The sequence below is a fragment of the Geosmithia morbida genome, assembly GCF_012550715.1.
Source record: "Geosmithia morbida isolate 1262 chromosome Unknown scaffold_0, whole genome shotgun sequence".
Lineage (NCBI taxonomy): Eukaryota > Fungi > Ascomycota > Sordariomycetes > Hypocreales > Bionectriaceae > Geosmithia > Geosmithia morbida.
This window is the reverse complement of record NW_023336187.1, coordinates 1176534-1195848: the sequence shown is the minus strand read 5'-3', so window position 1 is coordinate 1195848 and position 19315 is coordinate 1176534. Positions and strand designations below refer to the sequence as shown.

The 19315-nt window shown below is 55.5% G+C and overlaps 7 protein-coding genes across 7 annotated transcripts; 5 read left to right on the top strand and 2 right to left on the bottom strand.

Moving 5' to 3' along the window:
* Nucleotides 1–33: 33 nt before the first annotated feature.
* GMORB2_0379 (U3 small nucleolar RNA-associated protein 21) lies at nt 34–3318 on the top strand (the record flags this gene model as incomplete). The annotated part of the gene is made up of 3 exons (XM_035462365.1): nt 34–150; nt 210–2895; nt 2972–3318. 3 exons carry the CDS (start codon nt 34–36, stop codon nt 3316–3318), a joined length of 3150 nt encoding a protein of 1049 aa, XP_035325295.1.
* Nucleotides 3319–4820: 1502 nt separating this feature from the next.
* Nucleotides 4821–7509, top strand: GMORB2_0378 (multisite-specific tRNA:(cytosine-C5)-methyltransferase; the record flags this gene model as incomplete). The annotated part of the gene is made up of 3 exons (XM_035462364.1): nt 4821–4838; nt 4907–5121; nt 5199–7509. 3 exons carry the CDS (start codon nt 4821–4823, stop codon nt 7507–7509), a joined length of 2544 nt encoding a protein of 847 aa, XP_035325294.1.
* Nucleotides 7510–7798: 289 nt separating this feature from the next.
* On the bottom strand, nt 7799–9667 carry GMORB2_0377 (GTPase; the record flags this gene model as incomplete). Its single annotated transcript, XM_035462363.1, has 1 exon — nt 7799–9667. One exon carries the CDS (start codon nt 9665–9667, stop codon nt 7799–7801), a length of 1869 nt encoding a protein of 622 aa, XP_035325293.1.
* A 777-nt stretch (nt 9668–10444) lies between these two features.
* GMORB2_0376 (uncharacterized protein) lies at nt 10445–11721 on the top strand (the record flags this gene model as incomplete). The annotated part of the gene is made up of 3 exons (XM_035462362.1): nt 10445–10593; nt 10822–11035; nt 11587–11721. 3 exons carry the CDS (start codon nt 10445–10447, stop codon nt 11719–11721), a joined length of 498 nt encoding a protein of 165 aa, XP_035325292.1.
* An 89-nt stretch (nt 11722–11810) lies between these two features.
* On the top strand, nt 11811–12653 carry GMORB2_0375 (uncharacterized protein; the record flags this gene model as incomplete). The annotated part of the gene is made up of 2 exons (XM_035462361.1): nt 11811–11983; nt 12008–12653. The coding sequence occupies 2 exons, from the start codon at nt 11811–11813 to the stop codon at nt 12651–12653; spliced, it is 819 nt and encodes a 272-aa protein (XP_035325291.1).
* Nucleotides 12654–14536: 1883 nt separating this feature from the next.
* On the bottom strand, nt 14537–16125 carry GMORB2_0374 (Chromosome segregation ATPase; the record flags this gene model as incomplete). The annotated part of the gene is made up of 3 exons (XM_035462360.1): nt 14537–14659; nt 14720–15886; nt 15982–16125. 3 exons carry the CDS (start codon nt 16123–16125, stop codon nt 14537–14539), a joined length of 1434 nt encoding a protein of 477 aa, XP_035325290.1.
* A 1240-nt stretch (nt 16126–17365) lies between these two features.
* GMORB2_0373 (DNA-directed RNA polymerases I, II, and III subunit RPABC1) lies at nt 17366–18361 on the top strand (the record flags this gene model as incomplete). The annotated part of the gene is made up of 3 exons (XM_035462359.1): nt 17366–17461; nt 17608–17690; nt 17836–18361. The coding sequence occupies 3 exons, from the start codon at nt 17366–17368 to the stop codon at nt 18359–18361; spliced, it is 705 nt and encodes a 234-aa protein (XP_035325289.1).
* Between the last annotated feature and the right edge of the window lie 954 nt (nt 18362–19315).

Below are 19315 nucleotides of genomic sequence, written 5' to 3'. Positions count from 1 at the left end.
GAGCCCTGCGACTAGCTGCTGCCTGGAGACAAGATGCCTCACTCCAGCGCCGACTCTGGTCATCTGACCAAGCGCCAAAAGGTCGCATCCGTGACCAAGGCGACCGAGGCGGCCGGTCCCTATGTTTCCAGAATCTTTGCACCATACAGAGTATGTCGTCGCAACTCGCCTCGAGAAGCCCTGCGCACAACTGACCGCCGTTACAACAGACTGTCGGGCTCGTCTCTCCAACTAGTGTCCCTTTTACCTCGGTGCCCCTGGGCAAGACCTCCTTTCAGATATCCACCTCGGTTGGCCGATCCGTCCAGACGTACGACCTGAGCCGCGGTCTCAACCTCGTCTTCGTGAGCAAGCCGCAAACCCCGCACGACATCACCGCCACGCTTGCATGGAGGCAGAAGGTATTCGTGGCCTGGGGCGGCGCGGAGGAGGGAAGCACCCAGGGTATCTGGATTCTGCAACGCGGAGACAAAACCGGCGAGCTGCAGCTGCCGGGGGACATTTCCCAGCCCATCAAACAGATCCTGATGCTGGGTACGTGGCTCGTCGCCTGTGCGCAGAACAGGATCGAGGTCTTCAAGTCGGTTACTCTAGAGCACTACACTACCATCTACACCATGGCTTCCACGACCAAGGGCGGCAATGAGATCACCGGCGCCACCAGCATGCCCACGTTCCTTAACAAGATCTTTGTTGGTCGCAAGGACGGCTGGGTTGAGATCTGGAACCTCAGTACCGGAAAGCTCATATACACCATCCTGCCTCCATCGCCCGACTGTGGCGGTGTGACCTGCCTTGAGCCCAGCCCCGCGCTGTCCCTCATGGCTATTGCCTATGCCAGTGGCACCCTCGTCATCACCAACGTCCTGACCGATAAGCCCATCCTCAAGTTCGAGGCCGGTAGCCCCGAGAGGCCCATTCACCATATCTCTTTCCGAACCGACGGCATGGGCGCTGGTCAGGATGGCAGGAAAGAAGGTGTCATGGCCACGGCCGGCCCCTCGTCAGGCGACGTCACCTTCTGGGATCTCAATGGCGGAGGGCGTGTCATGGGTGTTCTGCACGGCGCCCACAACCCGCCCTCATCCAATGGCTCTAGCATTGTACGGGGCGGTCTGAGCAAGATTGAGTTCCTCGATGGCCAGCCCGTCATTGTCACCAGCGGTCGCGATAACTCCCTCAAGACTTGGATCTTTGACGAGTCTCCATTCTCCCCCGTCCCGCGAATCCTGCACTCGAGGAGCGGCCACGCCGGACCAGTCAACTGCCTTGAATTCCTGCCCACCGACTTTGAGGGCGCCGAGGCAGGTAACAAGTGGCTCCTCAGCGGTGGTCAGGACCGCAGCCTGTGGGGATGGAGTTTGAGGAGGGACGGCCAGAGCGCCGAGATCAGCCAGGGCAACATCCGCAAGAAGGCCAAGAAGGTCGGCATCCTCGCCAATAACGCCCTTGCCCACGGCCCCTCGACTACTCTCGAGGACCTCAAGGCGCCCGAAATTACCTGCATTGCCTCGTCGTTAAACCGCGATGGAGGTATGGGCGCCATGCCTGGAAACCAGCCCATCTGGCAGAAGGGACAGCCGCAGAAGAAGAACCAAGACGCCGAGACAAGCGGCATGACTGGTTGGGAGAGCATCGTGACGGCACACAAGGACGACCCGTACGCCAGGACGTGGTTCTGGGGCCGCAAGCGCGCCGGCCGATGGGCCCTCCCAACCAGCGACGGGACCAATGTGTCCACCGTCACCATCAGCCCGTGCGGCACTTTTGCCGTTGTGGGGTCCGAGGGCGGTGCCATAAACATGTACAACCTGCAGTCGGGCATGCACCGCCAGCAGTACCCGTCGAAGCTGACGCCCGCGCAGGCGCGCCAGGTGCGGATGCAGCAGCTGCGGCAAGCTGACGAGGTGACGCAGTTCCACAGCGAGGGCGGCAAGTTCCCCGCCGGCACGGGGAGGCACACCAAGGCTGTGACTGGCCTGGTTGTCGACTCATTGAACAAGACGGTCATCTCGTGCTCGCTCGACGGCAAGATCAAGTTCTGGGACTTCCTGACAGGCAGGCTGGTGGAGCAGCTCGACTGGGCGCCCATGACGAGCCCGACTGCCTGCCGGTACCACGAGAGCAGCAACCTAGTGGCCTTCTCCTGCGACGACATGTCGATCCGGGTGGTGGACCTTGAGACGAAGCGGACGATCCGTGAGTTCTGGGGTCCCAAGGACGTCATCAACGACTTTTGCTTCTCGTATGACGGCCGGTGGATCATTGCCGCCTCGCAGGACGGCACCATCCGCGTCTGGGACCTGCCGACCAGCCATCTCATCGACGCCATCCGTCTCGAGAAGCCGTGCAGGGCCCTTGCCATGTCCACTTCGGGCGAGTACCTTGCCGCTACCATCCAGGACGAGCCGGGCGTCGCCATGTGGACCAACAAGTCACTCTTCAAGCACGTCGCCACCAAGCGCATCACCGAAGGCGACATTGCCAAGGTGGCCGCGCCTACGGTGTCGGGCGAGGGCAACAGCGCTATGCTAGAGGGCGCCTTCGAGGACGACGAGGTGGATGACGAGGATGCCTTCGTGGCCCCTACTATTGACCAGCTCAGCTCCGACATGACGACGCTCAGTCTGGTCCCCAAGGCTAGGTGGCAGACCCTCCTGCACCTCGACCTAATAAAGGAACGCAACAAGCCTAGAGAAGCCCCCAAGGCACCTGAGAAGGCACCGTTCTTCCTCCCCTCGACGACGGGGGCACCGTCATCCACCACGCAGGATGCCACGACCAAGGACGAGACGGCAGATGACCTAGGCAAGTCGCGCATCACGAAGATGGACAAGGCGAGGGCCGAAGAGATGTTTGGCTCCAAGCTGCGAACATGCTCCCAGACGGGCAACTGTAAGTTTCTACCCCTCTCTCAGGCACACACGCACGCAAAGAATACCAAGAAAAGTATTGACCCCGCTGTCCGCAGACGACATCTTCATCGAGCACCTTAAATCCCTCTCGCCGGCAAGCGCAGACCTCGAACTACGATACCTGTCGGCAGGCAACGGCGCTGACGAGGAAACATCCAACGAGATCCTACACTTCATCCGGGCCCTCACACAGCGACTGCAGTCGAGGCGGGACTACGAGCTCATGCAGGTGTGGATGACGGTGCTGTTGAGGCTGCACTCGGACGTCATCATAGCAAGCGAGACGCTTCTGAAGGCGCTGGGGGAGTGGAAGGCGTACCAGGAGAAGGAGTGTGCTAGGTTGGATGGGCTGGTTGGGTACTGCAGTGGTGTGGTGAACTTCTTGAGGAGTCCGAGGGCGTAGGTATTGCATTGTTGGTATTATATATCGTTACTTCGCCTCGCTTTTTTTTATCATAATGGCGCTACACTATCATTGACTTGTCCACTCCTACACCGATGGAATATATCGGAGTCAAAGAGCCTGGGTGTACCAGCTAGACAGTAAATGCACGGCCATGTTGGCCCATTCACACAACCTCGCGTACCCAGCATTCGGGAATGCACCATGTATGTTTGAGCTTCATTCGCTTCTGCTCTTACTCTCGTAAGGAAAGGTCTTCCTCATAGCCCTGCATAAAGCAAGAGGTATAACGAAAACAGAGAAAAGGGTGTGAAATCAAAAATTCCGCCCCCCACGGCCCCGAAGGGCAATGGAGCAAGGACGACACCGCGATGTGCAATGCAGGCCATCCTGGCTGAATACCCAGAATCTTGAGCTTGGGTATTCGGGACAAGGTAAGTATGAAGAAGAAAGGAAGAAAATCAATCAAAGACCGGCGAGGGGGACGGTAATTTATAGGTATCGTTTGGTGGTCTGTGCGCTGTTCCTGTGCAATTTGCCGGGCGGTGAGGCTGAAATTGATGGCCTTGTCGCCTTGCTTGCTTTGCTTGCCTTGCCGCCTTGGATGTTAGGCAACCCACGTCATTGCCTGCCTGAGGTCTGTCTACTCGTACAGTGTCTGGATATGGATATGCACACGACTGATTATCACTCGTGTAGGGTGTTGGTGGTATAATCAGTTTTCCCATGGAGAATCCATACATCACTGAGGAATGGCACCGTTACTTGACTTACCATGAGCAGCAAACCTAGCTCAATCTAACAGGTAGAGAAAAAGGCAAGAAACGGAAATAGTCGCATGGCCCAAATTCATGCTCGTTCGTACTATTGAGGATCGAAGCGATGCTCCGCGATACAGCGCCTTCGCACGCGCATTGAGTACGGTTACCCTGTAGCTGACATCTTGTGGCATACATATTGCATGACTAAGCAGCTCCCAGCACTCAACTATAGATAGCTTCATAGATAGATTTATCTTCCTTTGAATAAGAAAGAAAGTAGACACACATATAGGCCGAGGACGTATACGTAGGCAAAGACTATTGTATCTTCATCTTGTGTTGTCGCCCACTTGAAGCACAGTTTGGGAAAAGTCGGCCGTTCATAAAGGCTCTATGCGCAGTGAGATGTTATGTGGGGTATTTGTATTTTCTTTGGGGGGGAATTTTTTTTAAAAAAAAACCATTCCTCAAGATAATATAGATGTATTCAATCCTCGCTGATTTTGGCGTCCCATTCAGCTGTTCTACTGCTAGAGGCACTCGTACTTTTTAGTCTCATGTAGCGAGGCTGATCTATAGATGCATTAGTGTACCCGCGGGGTGAGCTGATAGCGGGGCACGCCGAGTCCAATCGCTCCTTCAACTTTTTTTTTTTTTTTAACTCCATCGTTCTTGGCTCGTCTGCGACCAAGGAAGAGGGAACAAGGTCAAACCCACAATCATACCCCAGAGATCAAGAAAATGGGCAAGAAGTTTAGGGTATGTCGCTTTTATTTGCCAAATCTTGACCAGCGGCCCATTGACGACTGACGAAAATTGTTGCGTAGGGCAACAAGAACCGTCGCGGAGGCGGCGGCGGCGGCGGCCGTGGAGGAGGAACTCGAAGCGACTGGAGGGAGTACCCTACCCCGGTCAAAGAGAACGTCAATCTCCAACGATACTACGATGGCCTACTCGCTCTTCCGGAGGAGGAGAAGACACAGTACTGGGATGCTCTCAAGCGTGAGCTGCCCAACAGCTTTCGATTCTGCGGTTCCAAAGGGTACGTGCTCTTTTTCTTGTCCAGTCGCAAGCAAAAGAAAGAACGAGTGGTTGAGGTTAACGTTTTGCGGGAAATAGACACGCTCTGGCTGTTAAGCGCCTTCTTCAGACAAGGTACATCCCCGAGATCGTCAATATCGAACACCAGGATGGTCGGCCGGTTGAGCCTCCCAAGCCGGTGCCCTGGTACCCGGACGAGCTGGCTTGGTGGATGACGACGCCCAAGAACGTGATCCGCAAGTTTCCTCCGTTTGCCGCCTTCCAAAAGTTCCTCGTTTCGGAGACGAGCGTGGGCAACATTAGCCGACAGGAGGTGGTGAGCATGATTCCTCCTCTGCTGATGGACGTTCGACCCGGCCATGTCGTGCTGGATATGTGCGCCGCTCCCGGAAGCAAGGCGGCGCAGCTCCTGGAGATGATTCATCAGGGCGAGGAGGCTCGCGTCAAAAAGTGTCTCCGATCCTTCGCCGAGGAGGATGGCCTGGTCGTAGGCAAGGAGACAGAGGAAGAGGCCGAGGTTGACCTCGAGGCCGACGCAACCGATGCCGGCCGCGCTACCGGCCTGCTCGTGGCCAACGACTCCGACTATAAGCGCGGACACATGCTTGTCCACCAGTTGAAGCGCCTCTCGTCGCCCAACCTGATGGTCACAAACCATGACGCCACGCAGTTCCCGTCAATCAAGCTACCCAACCGCGAGAACCCCAAGAAGCACCTGTACCTCAAGTTTGACCGCATCCTTGCCGACGTACCCTGCTCCGGTGACGGCACCTTGCGCAAGAATGCCAACCTGTGGAAGGATTGGGTCCCTGGCAGCGCCCTGGGCTTACACCTGACGCAGATCCGCATCCTCGTCCGCGCCCTGCAGCTACTCAAGGTCGGCGGCAAGGTCGTCTACTCGACCTGCAGCATGAACCCCGTCGAGAATGAGGCGGTCGTCGCCGCCGCCATCGCCCGTTGCGGCGGCCTGCGGAACGTCGAGATCGCCGATTCTTCCGACAAGCTGCCCCAGCTCAAGCGCGTCCCCGGCATGAAGTCCTGGAGCATCATGGACAAAGCCGGCAGGATATGGAACTCTTGGGAGGAGGTCGACGCTTTCGCCAAGAAGAATGATGGAGTCATCCCTGGACGTGTCGTCCAGTCCATGTTTCCCGCCGTCGGCGACGACGCAGAGGCATTGCCCCTCGACCGCTGCATGAGGGTGTACCCTCACCTCCAGGACACCGGTGGCTTCTTCATCACCGTCCTCGAGAAGAAGGCCGAATTCAAGGCTAGGAATGAAAACGACTCCAAGCTCGAGGCCAAGCCCGAGGCCAAGCCCACAGCGGCTGCTACCGAGGACAAGCCCGCTGAGGTCGCCACCGAGGAGGCGAAGGAGGAGGAGAGGGACGTTACCATGGATACAGACGAGACTACTTCCAACGGCAACAAGAGAACCCTGGAAGAGGCGGATGAGAGTGGCGAGCAGCAGCCCGCGGCCAAGAAGACCAAGACCGACGGCGACGAGGCTACCACCGCCAAGGCAACAGAAACAGAGGATGCCCCCGCCCCCGTAGAGGCTGCCTCCGCTCCCGCCGCCGAGGCCAAGGCTTCGCGCCGCAACGGGCCCCAGGAGGAGCCCTTCATCTACTTGGATGCATCGCACCCGGTGATCCAGAATATCAAGGAGTTCTACAAGATCTCGCCTCGGTTCCCCGACGACCGGTACATGGTGCGCAACGCGATGGGTGAGCCGGCCAAGGCCATCTACTACACGACGGCGCTGATGCGCGACATCTTCACCGAGAACGAGGGCCGCGGCATCAAGTTCGTCCACGGTGGCGTGCGCATGTACATGAAGCAGGACGCCCCGAGCGCCGACGTGTGCCGGTGGCGCGTCCAATCCGAGGGCATCCCCATTCTCCAGGGCTACGTGGGCGAGTCACGCCTCGTCCACCTGACCAGCAAGGAGACCTTCCGCCGCTTGCTCATCGAGATGTTCCCCCGCATCGCCGACGGCGCCTGGCGCGACTTCGCCGAGATTGGCGAGCGCGTCCGCGACATCGGCATGGGCTGCTGCGTCCTGCGCGTCCAGCCCGACGGCTCCGACCCGGACTTCCAGGAGTCCATGGCCCTGCCGCTCTGGAAGAGCATCCACTCGCTCAACCTCATGCTGCCCAAGGAGGACCGCTCAGCCATGCTCCTACGCGTCTTCAACGATACCTCGCCCCTCGTCAACATTACCCTCAAGAAACAGCAGGAGCAGAAGAAGCTGCAGGAGGCTGGTGCTGGTGCTGGTGCTGCTGAGGATGACGAGGATGAGTCTGCTGTTGATGCTGCTGTCGCGACTGAGGATGCTCCTGCTGAGGATGTCCCCGTCGAGGACGCCCCGGCTGACAAGGCCGAGTGAAAGAGAGTGTACGTGTTTACATGTCTTGTTAGATAGACGCTTTCGTTTTGAAAAGAATTGGCCTCTTTGTTTCTCCTTTGTCCGGTTCATTGCTGTTTTTCTTTTTCTTTTCTTTTATAACTCGGATGTCAGTAATGCATCATTATTAGGGTTTTCAACATGCAACACAGTAATCAAGACTTTGTATGTGTCTTGGTTAATATATGGTGATTTCCCCTCCTGAAGGGGTAAAAGTACAGAATTAGGTCGTGTATAGTATACAGAGGCACTCTTCTACCTCTTCCTTGTTTTATAGATCGAGAAGGCCGGCCGTCCAGTGCACAATGCGGTCGACGCCCTGGCCGTTGATAGCGCTCACGGGGATAGCGGTACAATTCTTTGTCCAAGCACCATCGACGCCGCTGGGGTGGGGGGCCTCGCCCTTTGAGATGGCGTCGAGGTAGGCCCTAAGCTTGCCAAAGTTGGCCTGCGTCTCGGGGAGATCGGCCTTGGTGGCGACGACGAACCAGGGCTTGCTGGCGATGCGTTCCGCGCCGGGCGCCAGGACGCTGTGGTTATCGTCCCCGTCGTGCTGGCGTCGGGCGCCAAGCATGTCCTGCGCCGTCAGGGTGCGACCAGAGTCTTCGGAGTCTGACGTCAGGCTCCAGTCGATGCGCTCGGCAGCCTCGCGCTCCTGCTCGTCGGCCTGGCGCATGCGAGCGTACAGGCCCACCTCACGCCACAGGGCGTCGAGGGCAGCCACAGCGTCGCCGGCCGCGAGGTCGATGACAAAGGCGAGGACACCAGCGCGCTCGACGTGGCGGAGGAAGGCGATGCCGAGGCCGCGGTCGAGGTGGGCACCTTCGATGAGACCAGGGATATCGGCGACTGTGAAGCGAGTCCGGGGCCCCGTATTGTCCGTCGAGTCGCTGTTGGCCGGTCGGGCGGCAACGGTGGGGCGGCCAGAGTACTTGTCCAGGATGACGGTGCCAATGTTGGGCTGCAGAGTGGTGAAGGCCCAGTTTCCGACGCGTGTGCGGCTGTTGGTCAGCGCCCGCAGAAGCGTGCTCTTGCCAGCATTGGGCAGTCCCACGAGGCCGACGTCGGCAATGAGCTTGAGCTCCAGCTCAATCTTCATCGTCACACCTCCACTCCCCTTGGTTGCAAACACGGGCCGGGGATGGGCGCGCGACGTGAAGTGCGGGTTTCCTAGTCCACCAACACCACCGGCGGCTAGCAGGATGGGCTGCTCCGTCGGGCGGGAGAGGTCGAGGACGATGGGTCCCGGCGGCTGGTATAGGGGCCGGGCGCGACGGGGAAGCTTGGGGAACTCGGCAGCCTTCATGTCGCCCTTAGTCATTCCTGGGTAGAGGAGCCACTTGTCCCTCCTGGGGTCTTGCACACCTTCCTCGGAACAATCTTCCTCCTCCTCTTCGATATCGCGGCTTCGTTCGGAATTCCCCGAGTACCGGATAGCCTCCTCATACTCTTCCTTCTCCTCGGGGTTCCCCTTAAGCCTCCGCCTCCTCTCCTCCTCGGCAATGCGTTCTTCTTTCCTGCGCTGCTTCTCAATGTCCTGCCAAATCTTGAGGTTTGTCTCCTCCTCTGCGACGGGGTCGTAGCGCTCCAGCTCGCGCACAACAGTGCCGACGGGAACCGTGATGATGACGTCTTCGCCCCTGGTGCCGCTCCTCGCACTGCCCTGACCGTGCTTGCCGGCGGGGGCACGCGCAAAGCGTCTTCGGGCGAGTTTATACAGGGATGTCTCTCCAGGGGCAGCCTGAATGTAAATATTTCCGCCGTTCCCACCATCGCCCCCGTTGGGAGGGCCCTCAGGCAGAAACATATCTCGCAGGAAGGAGACACAGCCATTGCCACCGCGACCTGCATATAGGGCGATCTGTGCCTTGTCGGCGAACTTGGGAGCGGCATAGTCGTCGGGTGCCGGATTCAGATGAGACTCGGGGATGCCATTGACGGCAGAGGCGCTAGTATTGGAAAGGTTCGGGGACGACGATGAAGAACGGCGCACCTGCGAGCGCGTCAAGGAGGTGGTTGTGAAGCCTGTCGTGACAGCGGCGGATGTACGCTGGGAGCTTCGAAGAACGGAGGGACTTGTGAGATGCGGGTAGAGAAAGGGGGCCAGTGTAAAGGCAACCCGTGAGCGCCTATTTGTCATGATGTGCGGCGGTCGTAGGACGATGGTTCGAATCGATGAGAGTGTTCTGGTTTCATGTCTGGTCCCCTAAATTTTCGGCATATAGTCAGTCGTCTGTAACCAATTGAAGAAAAACTGAAAAAAGAAAAATACCCGGTACCGGTAATCGTCACTGGGGCGTACCTTCCCCAGTTGCGCAACCCGCAACAAAGGGAAGGAGCCATGGATCTTTCTTTTATTTGAAATTCGTTTCAGGAAGGAGCACAACCGTAGACATGGAGGACAAACCTTTACCTCCTTCTCTTCTCTTCCATGGCCAGAGATGGAGAAGATGGTGCATCACATACAGTATTACACTCTTGTGAGTATGAACACAGCCTATACAATACGAAGGCCTCAATCGTAAGTAGACCAGTCATATATTATACGGCGTAAAATGGAACTGACCCGCTGCTGCAGTCCACAAACTGGCCAACCTGTTAGAGCTTAGAGCTGCTTTTGTTGAAACCGAGTATTCATGCTAAGGTAGCCCAAGGCGGTCCGAGATGGTACAGTGAGGTAGCCGCAGATGGGCAGCGATGCTGATGGCAACCCACACAAGCAAAGCTGCTATATGCATGTACAGTGGTGTATATACGTCCCTCGGTCGGCGCTGGTTGGTAAAATGCGGTGTGGCCTGTCCCCATCCGCCTGGCTGCCTTCAATCCGCTCACTCATCAAATCTGTCCACCAAGTAGCGGTGCGGTTATGAATGCGATAAAGAGCCACCGGCGCCAGCTCTGACAGACAGCTAGTCATATGTACGCTGTTTGCTGTTTGTTCGACGGACGACTTCTGCTAGCACCCGCAAGCAAAGGAGAGGCGATGACAGCAGAGGGAGACCGAACTCGCAGACTGAAGCTAGGATCATTCGGGACCATCGTCGCGCCTCGCCTCCAAGCTTCGAAGTAGTGCAGGCGTTGATTCTGCAATCTGCACTCTGCTCTTCATTGCCTGTCTGTGCTAAGTAGGTGATTGCCGACTCTTTTCTGCGAGTCTTGAGCCAGTCAGCTGTGGTCCATCTGTCCCACCTTGACGTGGATAAAGCAAGCAATCAATCGCAATCGCTCCTCTAGCTTGGACTCCCTCGTCAACTCCCGACTCGCCCGACACTGACGCAAATCTCGACTGGTCAGAAGCCAGGACCTGCAGACACACGCTCATCATCATCACCACACCTCCGCCGCCGCCACCACCACCTCGGTCGCGCGAAACCTCGGGGGCTCATCCATTGCTCCGTGGTCTGTCGCGAGCGCCATTGCCATTGGGTCCTGGTCAACGACCCCATTGCCCACTGTTGTTGTGCTGCATACGATTGCTGGTCCCGCATTCGAGCCACGACACCCAAGGGTCCGCTCAATCGATCCTGTCTCCACAGCGCTCGCCGCCTCTCTTCCCCCACGCTTCACACACACACACACACACACACACACACACACACACACACGCGCGCGCACGCACGCACGCACGCACAGTGACACACTTGCCCGGATAACCTCGAGTGCCCGGCTCACCTCGACATCTCTCTATCCTCGCTGGCTCGAGCCCTGACAACCTGACGACGACGTCGAGTGCGTGCGTGGGCAGGCTTGCATGATACGTGATATCCTTTCCCCCTCCTTCCGCTCCATCAGACGATATCCCGCTACCACTGTCCCCTGACTGGTACAGCGCCGGTCGTGTCGATACTTGATATCTGGTCCAACCCGAGCACACTGCAGAGCCCCTCCCAGACGGGCCATTTACTAGGTATGTGTGTCTGCGTGCTACTGGGCATCCCCTCGCCTCTCTCCGCTCTCCTCTCGCGTGCCCAATGGTGCTCAACACGGCCAATCTTCATCTTGGTCCCCCTCCCCCTCCCCCGCCTCACTTCTTGCCCCTTCTCCCTCCCACTTCATCAGGTCAACCTCGACCTCATGAACTACCGACGCCGATTCATGGCCGAGGTGGGACGTGTCCCATACTGGACGGCCTCTTTTCCCTTGTTCCTCTGGGAGAAATTGTACTATACTGCTGTTACACGGCGCCGCCCCTGATGTGTGGCCGTCGCGCATTTCCCTTACTACTTCCCCGACTCGTTCCCCGCATACCACGCGTATTCCAGCGTGCTTGAACGACGGCTAAGATGTATCCCAGAGCGTACGACCAGCCGAAACCATCCGTCATTAGGATGGACCCAGACTGTGCTATATGCCGCGCTCCGGCCCATGCGGCCTGCGAATGCGAGGCAAAGGACCTTGATATGGCCATCAGACAGGCCGAAGACCGTGTCATGAAGACCATCTACGCCGACATACGGTGAGTTCGCATCTGGACATTCAGACCTTGGTATTACCACGTGCATCATGAGGGCAGCTTCACTGACGGGGCCGCCCTTTGCATCAGGAGCTGGGTTCGAGGAAACGCACAGGATTATATCCTCGGATATTTTCGCATACTAGCATCTCGACGAAGGGACGCACATGCCGCTCATATGGAGCAGATTCACTCACAGGCCTTTTACCACTACAACGCACCACCCCACCCCCAGCAGGTTGCCGATGCCGAGGCCGGCCTGAAACGAGACATCGACGAGGCCTGGCGAGCGAGCGTCGAACGTTACCCCGATGTTCTCGAGTACTTCTTCAATCTGGTCGAGCTGAGCCTCCCTGGCCCCGAAGACCCGGCCATTACAGACCCGCCACCACTGGCAGAGCTCACGGGTCGTCGCAAATCCGGACGACGGACACCGGCACCTCCCGACAGCGGTCGCCACGGCCACGGCCACGGCCACCACGAACCTCTACCGGCCATCGGACCTCCCACCTATAGCACTGGAATGGGGATCTTACCCTCGCGCACACCTCCGCCTCCAGCAGATCGGATCGAGCGTCGACCGCGGGAGAAGCGGGCTTCACGGCATTCGGTGGCACCGCCTGCACATGCCCCGTACACGCCACACGCCGCCCAGTACGCCCCGTACATGTAGGGACAACTGGCCCCCCCTACCCGCCCTCGTCTTCTCTCTCCCACTCTCCTCCACCCTTCCTTCTGGGACTTCTCTTTCCTCCAAACACGGGAACAAAAAAGTGTAGCAGCCTTCTCTTCCTCACAGTGATCCTTCTCAACGAGCCAATGAAGAATGATATCCACGTCAGAGGCTACGGGTGGACAGGGAAACACAATTAACTAGCATCCATCATCTGGTCTAGATATCCGGCCGATGATTTTATACAATTTTCCGGGGCGTTGTATTGCATGATTTACACTATATAACGACAAATATCTATACTCATGTACGCTCGACTCTACGCTTTTTTTGTACTCTTCTGCTCTCCCTCCTCTTATTCTACTTACTCTCTTCACTCTGTCTTTCCATACTCCTTCTCTTTATTTCAATACCGCGGGAACTATCAACAGCATGGACAACATAGACCGCAGCGGTGTTTTTTCTTTTGTTGGAGAGCATCGCAATGTATAGGAAAACATAAACTAGAAAAAAAACATCCACGAAATAAGAGCGCCTTATGCGATCCGTGATGACGGATGAAGAATGCTACATCACACGTGGTAACGTCATTGATGAAACTACGCACCCAGACTGAGTCGTAATACGGTTCAGATTGTCGTGAGGCAAGTGTGCCTAACGTATGCCCAACTAACTCACTAGTGCCACCGCGGTCAATTGCACATTGAGAATAAACAGATGGCGTAAACATACAATCACGCAAGTTCAAGACGAGATGTATCCAAGACCTGTCTGTTCTGCTTCTCCGTCTTCCCCAATGATAGTCAAGCCCAATGATATTCAAGAGTACTCCAATAAAATAAAGACAGAAAATCGAAAAGAAAAAGAAAGGGAATCTATCGCAATGCTTTTTCTATTCTAGGGCGTCAACCACCTCACTCACTCATCTCTTTTCTCTCCTCCCCCCCTGTATATATGATATATACGCTTAATACAGAGCAATACTAGTAATAGTAGTAGCCGGAAACAACTTAAGGGGGAGGGGGGGGCAAAAATTCGCAGAGAACACGAACAGAGTTGCCCCCCCCCCCCAAAAAAAAAAAAAAAAAAAAAAAAAAAAAAAACATACTCTCAAATTCTTTTCCCATTTGTTCTTATTCTCTCTTTCTTTCCATATTTCCCTTTTTTACCCTTCCTACCCGATGCCGATGCATGATCNTTCTCTCCTCCCCCCCTGTATATATGATATATACGCTTAATACAGAGCAATACTAGTAATAGTAGTAGCCGGAAACAACTTAAGGGGGAGGGGGGAACAACCCCCCCCCCCGAACCCCAACAGAGTTGCCCCCCCCCCCCAAAAAAAAAAAAAAAAACAAGAAAAAAAAACACATACTCTCAAATTCTTTTCCCATTTGTTCTTATTCTCTCTTTCTTTCCATATTTCCCTTTTTTACCCTTCCTACCCGATGCCGATGCATGATCCCGATGAAAATAAGGATAAAAACACTTGGCTCCTCCTGAATCGCTCAAAGAAAAAAAAGGAACTAGACAAGAAAAGAGATGGAAGAAGACAAAAAAGAGAAAAATGATGATGGCGATGGAGATGGGAAATAAAAGAGAGATAAAAAGGTATATATAGAGGAGCCTGGAGAGATAGAGATAGAGAAGAAGCAGGCAAAAAAAATAGGTAGAGATGAGATGATTGTTGGGGGAGGTAATAGTATCTAGTATATAGTATAGATGGAAGATTGGCGAGTTTGTTGATGATGACAGGTGGAGGGAGAGAGGGGGGAGGTTGTTGGTTTGGAGCGTCCACCAAGAGCACCTTGTTTGTCAATCCTGCATGTAAAAGCAGGAAAAAAAAGAGAGAGATGATGTTGGAAGAGGTAAAGGGTGCATTTTTAAGCATCCTGCTTGTCCTCGATCGAAGTCTCCTTGAGGTCAGAGGTGACCTTGTCGACACCGTTGCCGTTGGACTCCTCCTTCTCGAGCTCCTCAATCTTCTTCTTGGCCTTCTCGATGTTCTGAAGAGGCAGATCAGTATGCGATGGTGAGTGAGGACAGAGCAAGGATGAAGAACTTACACGCTGAGTCTGGGCCTCCTGGTCACCCTTCCAGTAGTCGAGCTTGGCGCGGACCTTCTCGGTGACGGCGGGGAGGTCCTCTTGGCTCATGGGAGGGTCGATGCCCATGAAGGCGCAGTCCTCTACGACCGAAGGGGGGCAGTTGAAGGCCTTGGCGCCGCTGGAGGCACCGGCACCGGCACCGGCGCCGCCCTTCTTGCCCTTCTTGCCCTTCTTGACGGCTGGGAGGTACTCCTCCTCGCGGTCGTCCTTGCGGACGAGCTTGGTGCCCTTCAGGCCGGACTCATCGACGGTGCGCTGAGCCTGGGCAGTCAGGCCCGAGGCGGCCACGAGGGGGCCCTTCTCGACCTTGTGCTCAGGGTCGAGGAAGAGGAGGAGGCTGTTGGCGCGGCGGATCTCCTCGAGGTAGGCCGGGTCGCTGGCCTCGGCGAGGACGCGCTCGGCGTCGGCCTTCTTGCGCTCCTGGACGTACTTGTCGTGCTCGGCCTTGCGCTTCTCGCGCTGGCGTTCGCGGGCCTCGCGGTCGTAGGCCTGGTAGGCCTTCTTCTGGCTGTAGTAGTCGTCCTTGATCTTGCGGATGGCGACCCACTTCTCCTGCTGCTCGGCCTGGAGCTTGGAGCGCTCGTCGCGGAGGGCGTTGATGCCCTTGAAGGCCTCGTCCTGCTCGGCCTTGATGGCGTCGATCTCGGCCTGGATCTTGTTGTACTGTTCCGACATGGCCTTCTGCTCCGGGTCGTCCATGGTGTCCTTGATGTCCTTGATCTTGGCGCGGAGATCGTCAATCTGGCGCTGCGAGTCGTCCAACTGGCCAAAGTTCTTGCGGACCTTGCGCAGGTTGGAGATGTCCGACAGGGCCTTCTTCTCGTCGACCAGGCGCATGGTGCCCGAGTTGACCTGCTTCTCAAGCGTGGCGATCTGGCGGTCGACGTCCTCGAGAGACTTGAAGGGCACCTTGGACTTGGCGTTCTTCTGCTCGGCGAGGCGGCTGCGGACCTGCTCGTCGAGCTTCTTGATCTGCTCGAGCTTGGAGGAGCGGGCGTTCTTGCCGCCGGCCTGCTTGGTGCGGATCTCGTTGGCCTGGGCAATCAGCTCCTTGCGGCGCTTCTGCGTGGGCGTCTCCTGGTCCTTCTTGGGGGCGGCGATGTCGATCTTGGCCTTGATGGCGGCCTACACAACAAGGTGTTAGGGAGAACGTTCACAGTGCTTGACGGTCCCCCGCTCCCAAACTAATGAGGGTAGAAGGATGCTAAGAGTTGTCATACCAGACGATCCGCGGCGGCCTTGTGAGCCTTCTCGGCCTGAGCAAGCTCAATCTTGAAAGCTTCCTCGTCGGGCTTGGTGGGACGGACGGCCTGCTGAGGCTTCTCGGCCACGGGAGCCTGGGCGGTCTTGGTGTCGGCGGCCATTGTTGGAGATGCGAGGGGGGGATACCAGAAAGGAGAACCGAGAGACGACGAGCAGAGGGACGGAGAGACGAGGAGTCGAGTGCTGGGGACAAAAAAAAAGAAAGGTCCGGAGATTTGATGAATAAGGATGGATGGTTGAGGAAGGGTTGGGGAAGGAGAAGAAAAAATGGTCGTTCCTGCCAACAAACTCTTTCGTGTACTCCGACACTCACACAATGGATCTGTCCTAACACCACGAGCACAGTACAGATTGCAAGCTCAGTATATGTGGCCTATAGGCTATAGCCCACGAATTACAGGCGGGCCTAACCTGTAATTCAGAGATTGACAGGTATTGCTCTTTATTTCGTTTTATTTTTATTATTACCGTACTTCAGCTCTGAGCCTATTATTATTACTCCGTACTCAACTGCACGGTTTATTATCGAAGTCGGGCTGTCACTTATGGGGGAGGAGTGTTACTACTTGATCGCTAATACCCGTGGCCTGTGCGCTAATACACGACCCGGACACCTACCCAGAGGCTCTCGGCCTATAAGTGTTACCTACTGTATGAATCCCGGATAGGGGGCTTGGGCCCTGGAAGCTTCCATGGATGAATCAATCGGACCCGTCACCCCAATCGCACACCAACGTGCTGGAGCAGACAAGTGCGACGGACAGCGGGGATATTCTCCTCTGGCTAGAGTAAACTCCTCAAATGTCTTCCTAGTCACCATTGTCCCCGAATGGGGGAAGAATATTATATAACAAGTCACCGAAATCACGCTGTTTTTTGGCTGGCTTCCCATCCCTTAATAGATTGTCAATATAATATTCGGAATGACTCCGGTTCGACTAGTCAGTTCGGACGCATTTCTCCCGACGTTATTCCTGCCGTCGCAGAGTCACGTGGTGATATATGCTATCGGACTACCTGCTCCGTACTCGTAATCATACTAGCTGACTGATCTATTTCTACCCCCGTGAATGCTGCCAATCAACTTACCCGGGAGGTACCTAGAAGTCGTTCGCTAAACCTTGGGGTAAATCCCGAGCTCAAACTTTTTTTTTTTTCCCTAGACTTTCTGGGAAGAAAAGGCTTCGACGACGACGACCCTCATACCAACCACGCGACACAGAGTTGAGTTGTTTGACATCGCCCAGCCGCCCTACCGGATACGCGCACTCCCCCTTGCGATATATATACGAAACAGTCACGGATCCTGATCGTCGCACTCGCGTCGTCGAATTCTCCATCATGGACGAGGAGTATGCTGGCGATGATGCCAAGTCTAAGCGCGTGGTGAGACTGTGGCGAGCATGGAGGACGGTGCACGAGATGATAGCGGATCGGGTAGGCTGCCTCCCAGAGGAAATACGGACAGGAGTAGGAGGAGGAGGAGGAGGGGGAGGAGGGGGAGGAGGGACCAGACTCTCCCCCTCCGTGCTCGGGCGCGCACGCTCTAGGATTGACGTGGGACGACCGCTGACGAGAAGTAGGAATACGAGTTGGCTGAGGACGAAGTCAAGATATCCCTGGACCGCTTTCGCGAGGAGTACTGCCAGCCTGACGGATCGATCAAGTAAGTTTTTGTTTTATTTTTATTATCATTATTTTTATCATCAATAACTTCACTCTATAAACCCACCCGTCTCCATGTCAATGCCAAATCGAGAGGGAGATGGGGTGAGAGAGAATCGAGAGCTGACCGAGCGACCTCTCCGCAGCCGCGCGAAGCTCAACTTCTCGGCCCGCCCGAGCGAGTCGATGCTCGCCAAGAACACGCCCCCCGCGACGGAGGCGAACCCGAACCCGACGCCGGACTGCGGCACCGTCTGGGTCGAGTTCCTCAACGATGCCTCGTTCGGCGTGACGCAGATCCGCGCCTTTGCGCGCTACATCATTGCCAACAACTACAAGACGGGCATCATGGTGACGCATGTGGCCCTGAGTCCCGCGGCGCGCAAGTCGCTGGCCTCGATCGAGGGTCTCGCCAAGATCGAGTGCTTCCTCGAGGACGACCTGCTGGTCAACATCACCCACCACGAGCTGGTGCCCCGTCACGTCGTCCTCTCCCGCGACGAGAAGTCGGCCCTGCTCAAGCGGTACCGCCTCAAGGAGACGCAGCTGCCCCGCATCCTGCAGAAGGACCCCGTCGCCCGCTACCTCGGTCTCAAGCGCGGTCAGGTCGTCAAGATTATCCGGACCAGCGAGACGGCTGGTCGGTATGCCAGTTACAGGCTCTGTGTCTGATTCTCGGACGTGCGTGAGTCGGGATGGATATAAAAGAATGAATATAAAAGAATGAAGGGAAGAAGGAAGAAGTAGAAGATGGTTTACCGTGTTGCCTTGACCATTGGAGAGAGTCTAAGGAGATCAACAGAGTGAGAGACTCTTCTCGTGTAAGGAAGGAGGGGTGGGCTAGTATTCAGGGTTGGCGTTTTCTTTCTTCTCATGTTATTATAAAATGGCGTTTCTTTTTCTTTTTTTTTTTTTTTTTTTTTTTAGGTTTTTTTTTTTAGCAAATTTTTTTTCTTGAATCAAACATTGCTCCCATATAAGAAGTATAAGAGTAAATATACATATAGCGAAACCTCCCCCCGTCTTGGGGTGATATTCCAATGCCNGGAGAGAGTCTAAGGAGATCAACAGAGTGAGAGACTCTTCTCGTGTAAGGAAGGAGGGGTGGGCTAGTATTCAGGGTTGGCGTTTTCTTTCTTCTTTCGAATGGGAACGGCCGCGTTTTTTTTTTTTTTTTTTTTTTTTTTTTTTTTTAGGTTTTTTTTTATAGCAAATTTTGTTTCTTGAATCAAACATTGCTCCCATATAAGAAGTATAAGAGTAAATATACATATAGCGAAACCTCCCCCCGTCTTGGGGTGATATTCCAATGCCATGTTACGCCGTCACGTCACCATGGCCATATAACTGAGCAGTAGTACCAGTTTCCCTTTACGCATTCCCGCATTCATGACGCAATAAGCCGTGATATGTTGGACACGGTCCTTGACATGTATTCAGATGCATCATCATGGAGCTATCTGCTATGATGTACAATAAGAGAAAACGAAATGAAAAAAAAAAAAACCAAACCAGCCTTTGCGGGGTATATAACAGCAGCTCCTGAACTACCGAAACCATCCAAAGATCCTATTTCCTGGGCGCCAAAAGAAGAAGAGAAAAAAAAGTAAAACTAAAAAAAGTAAA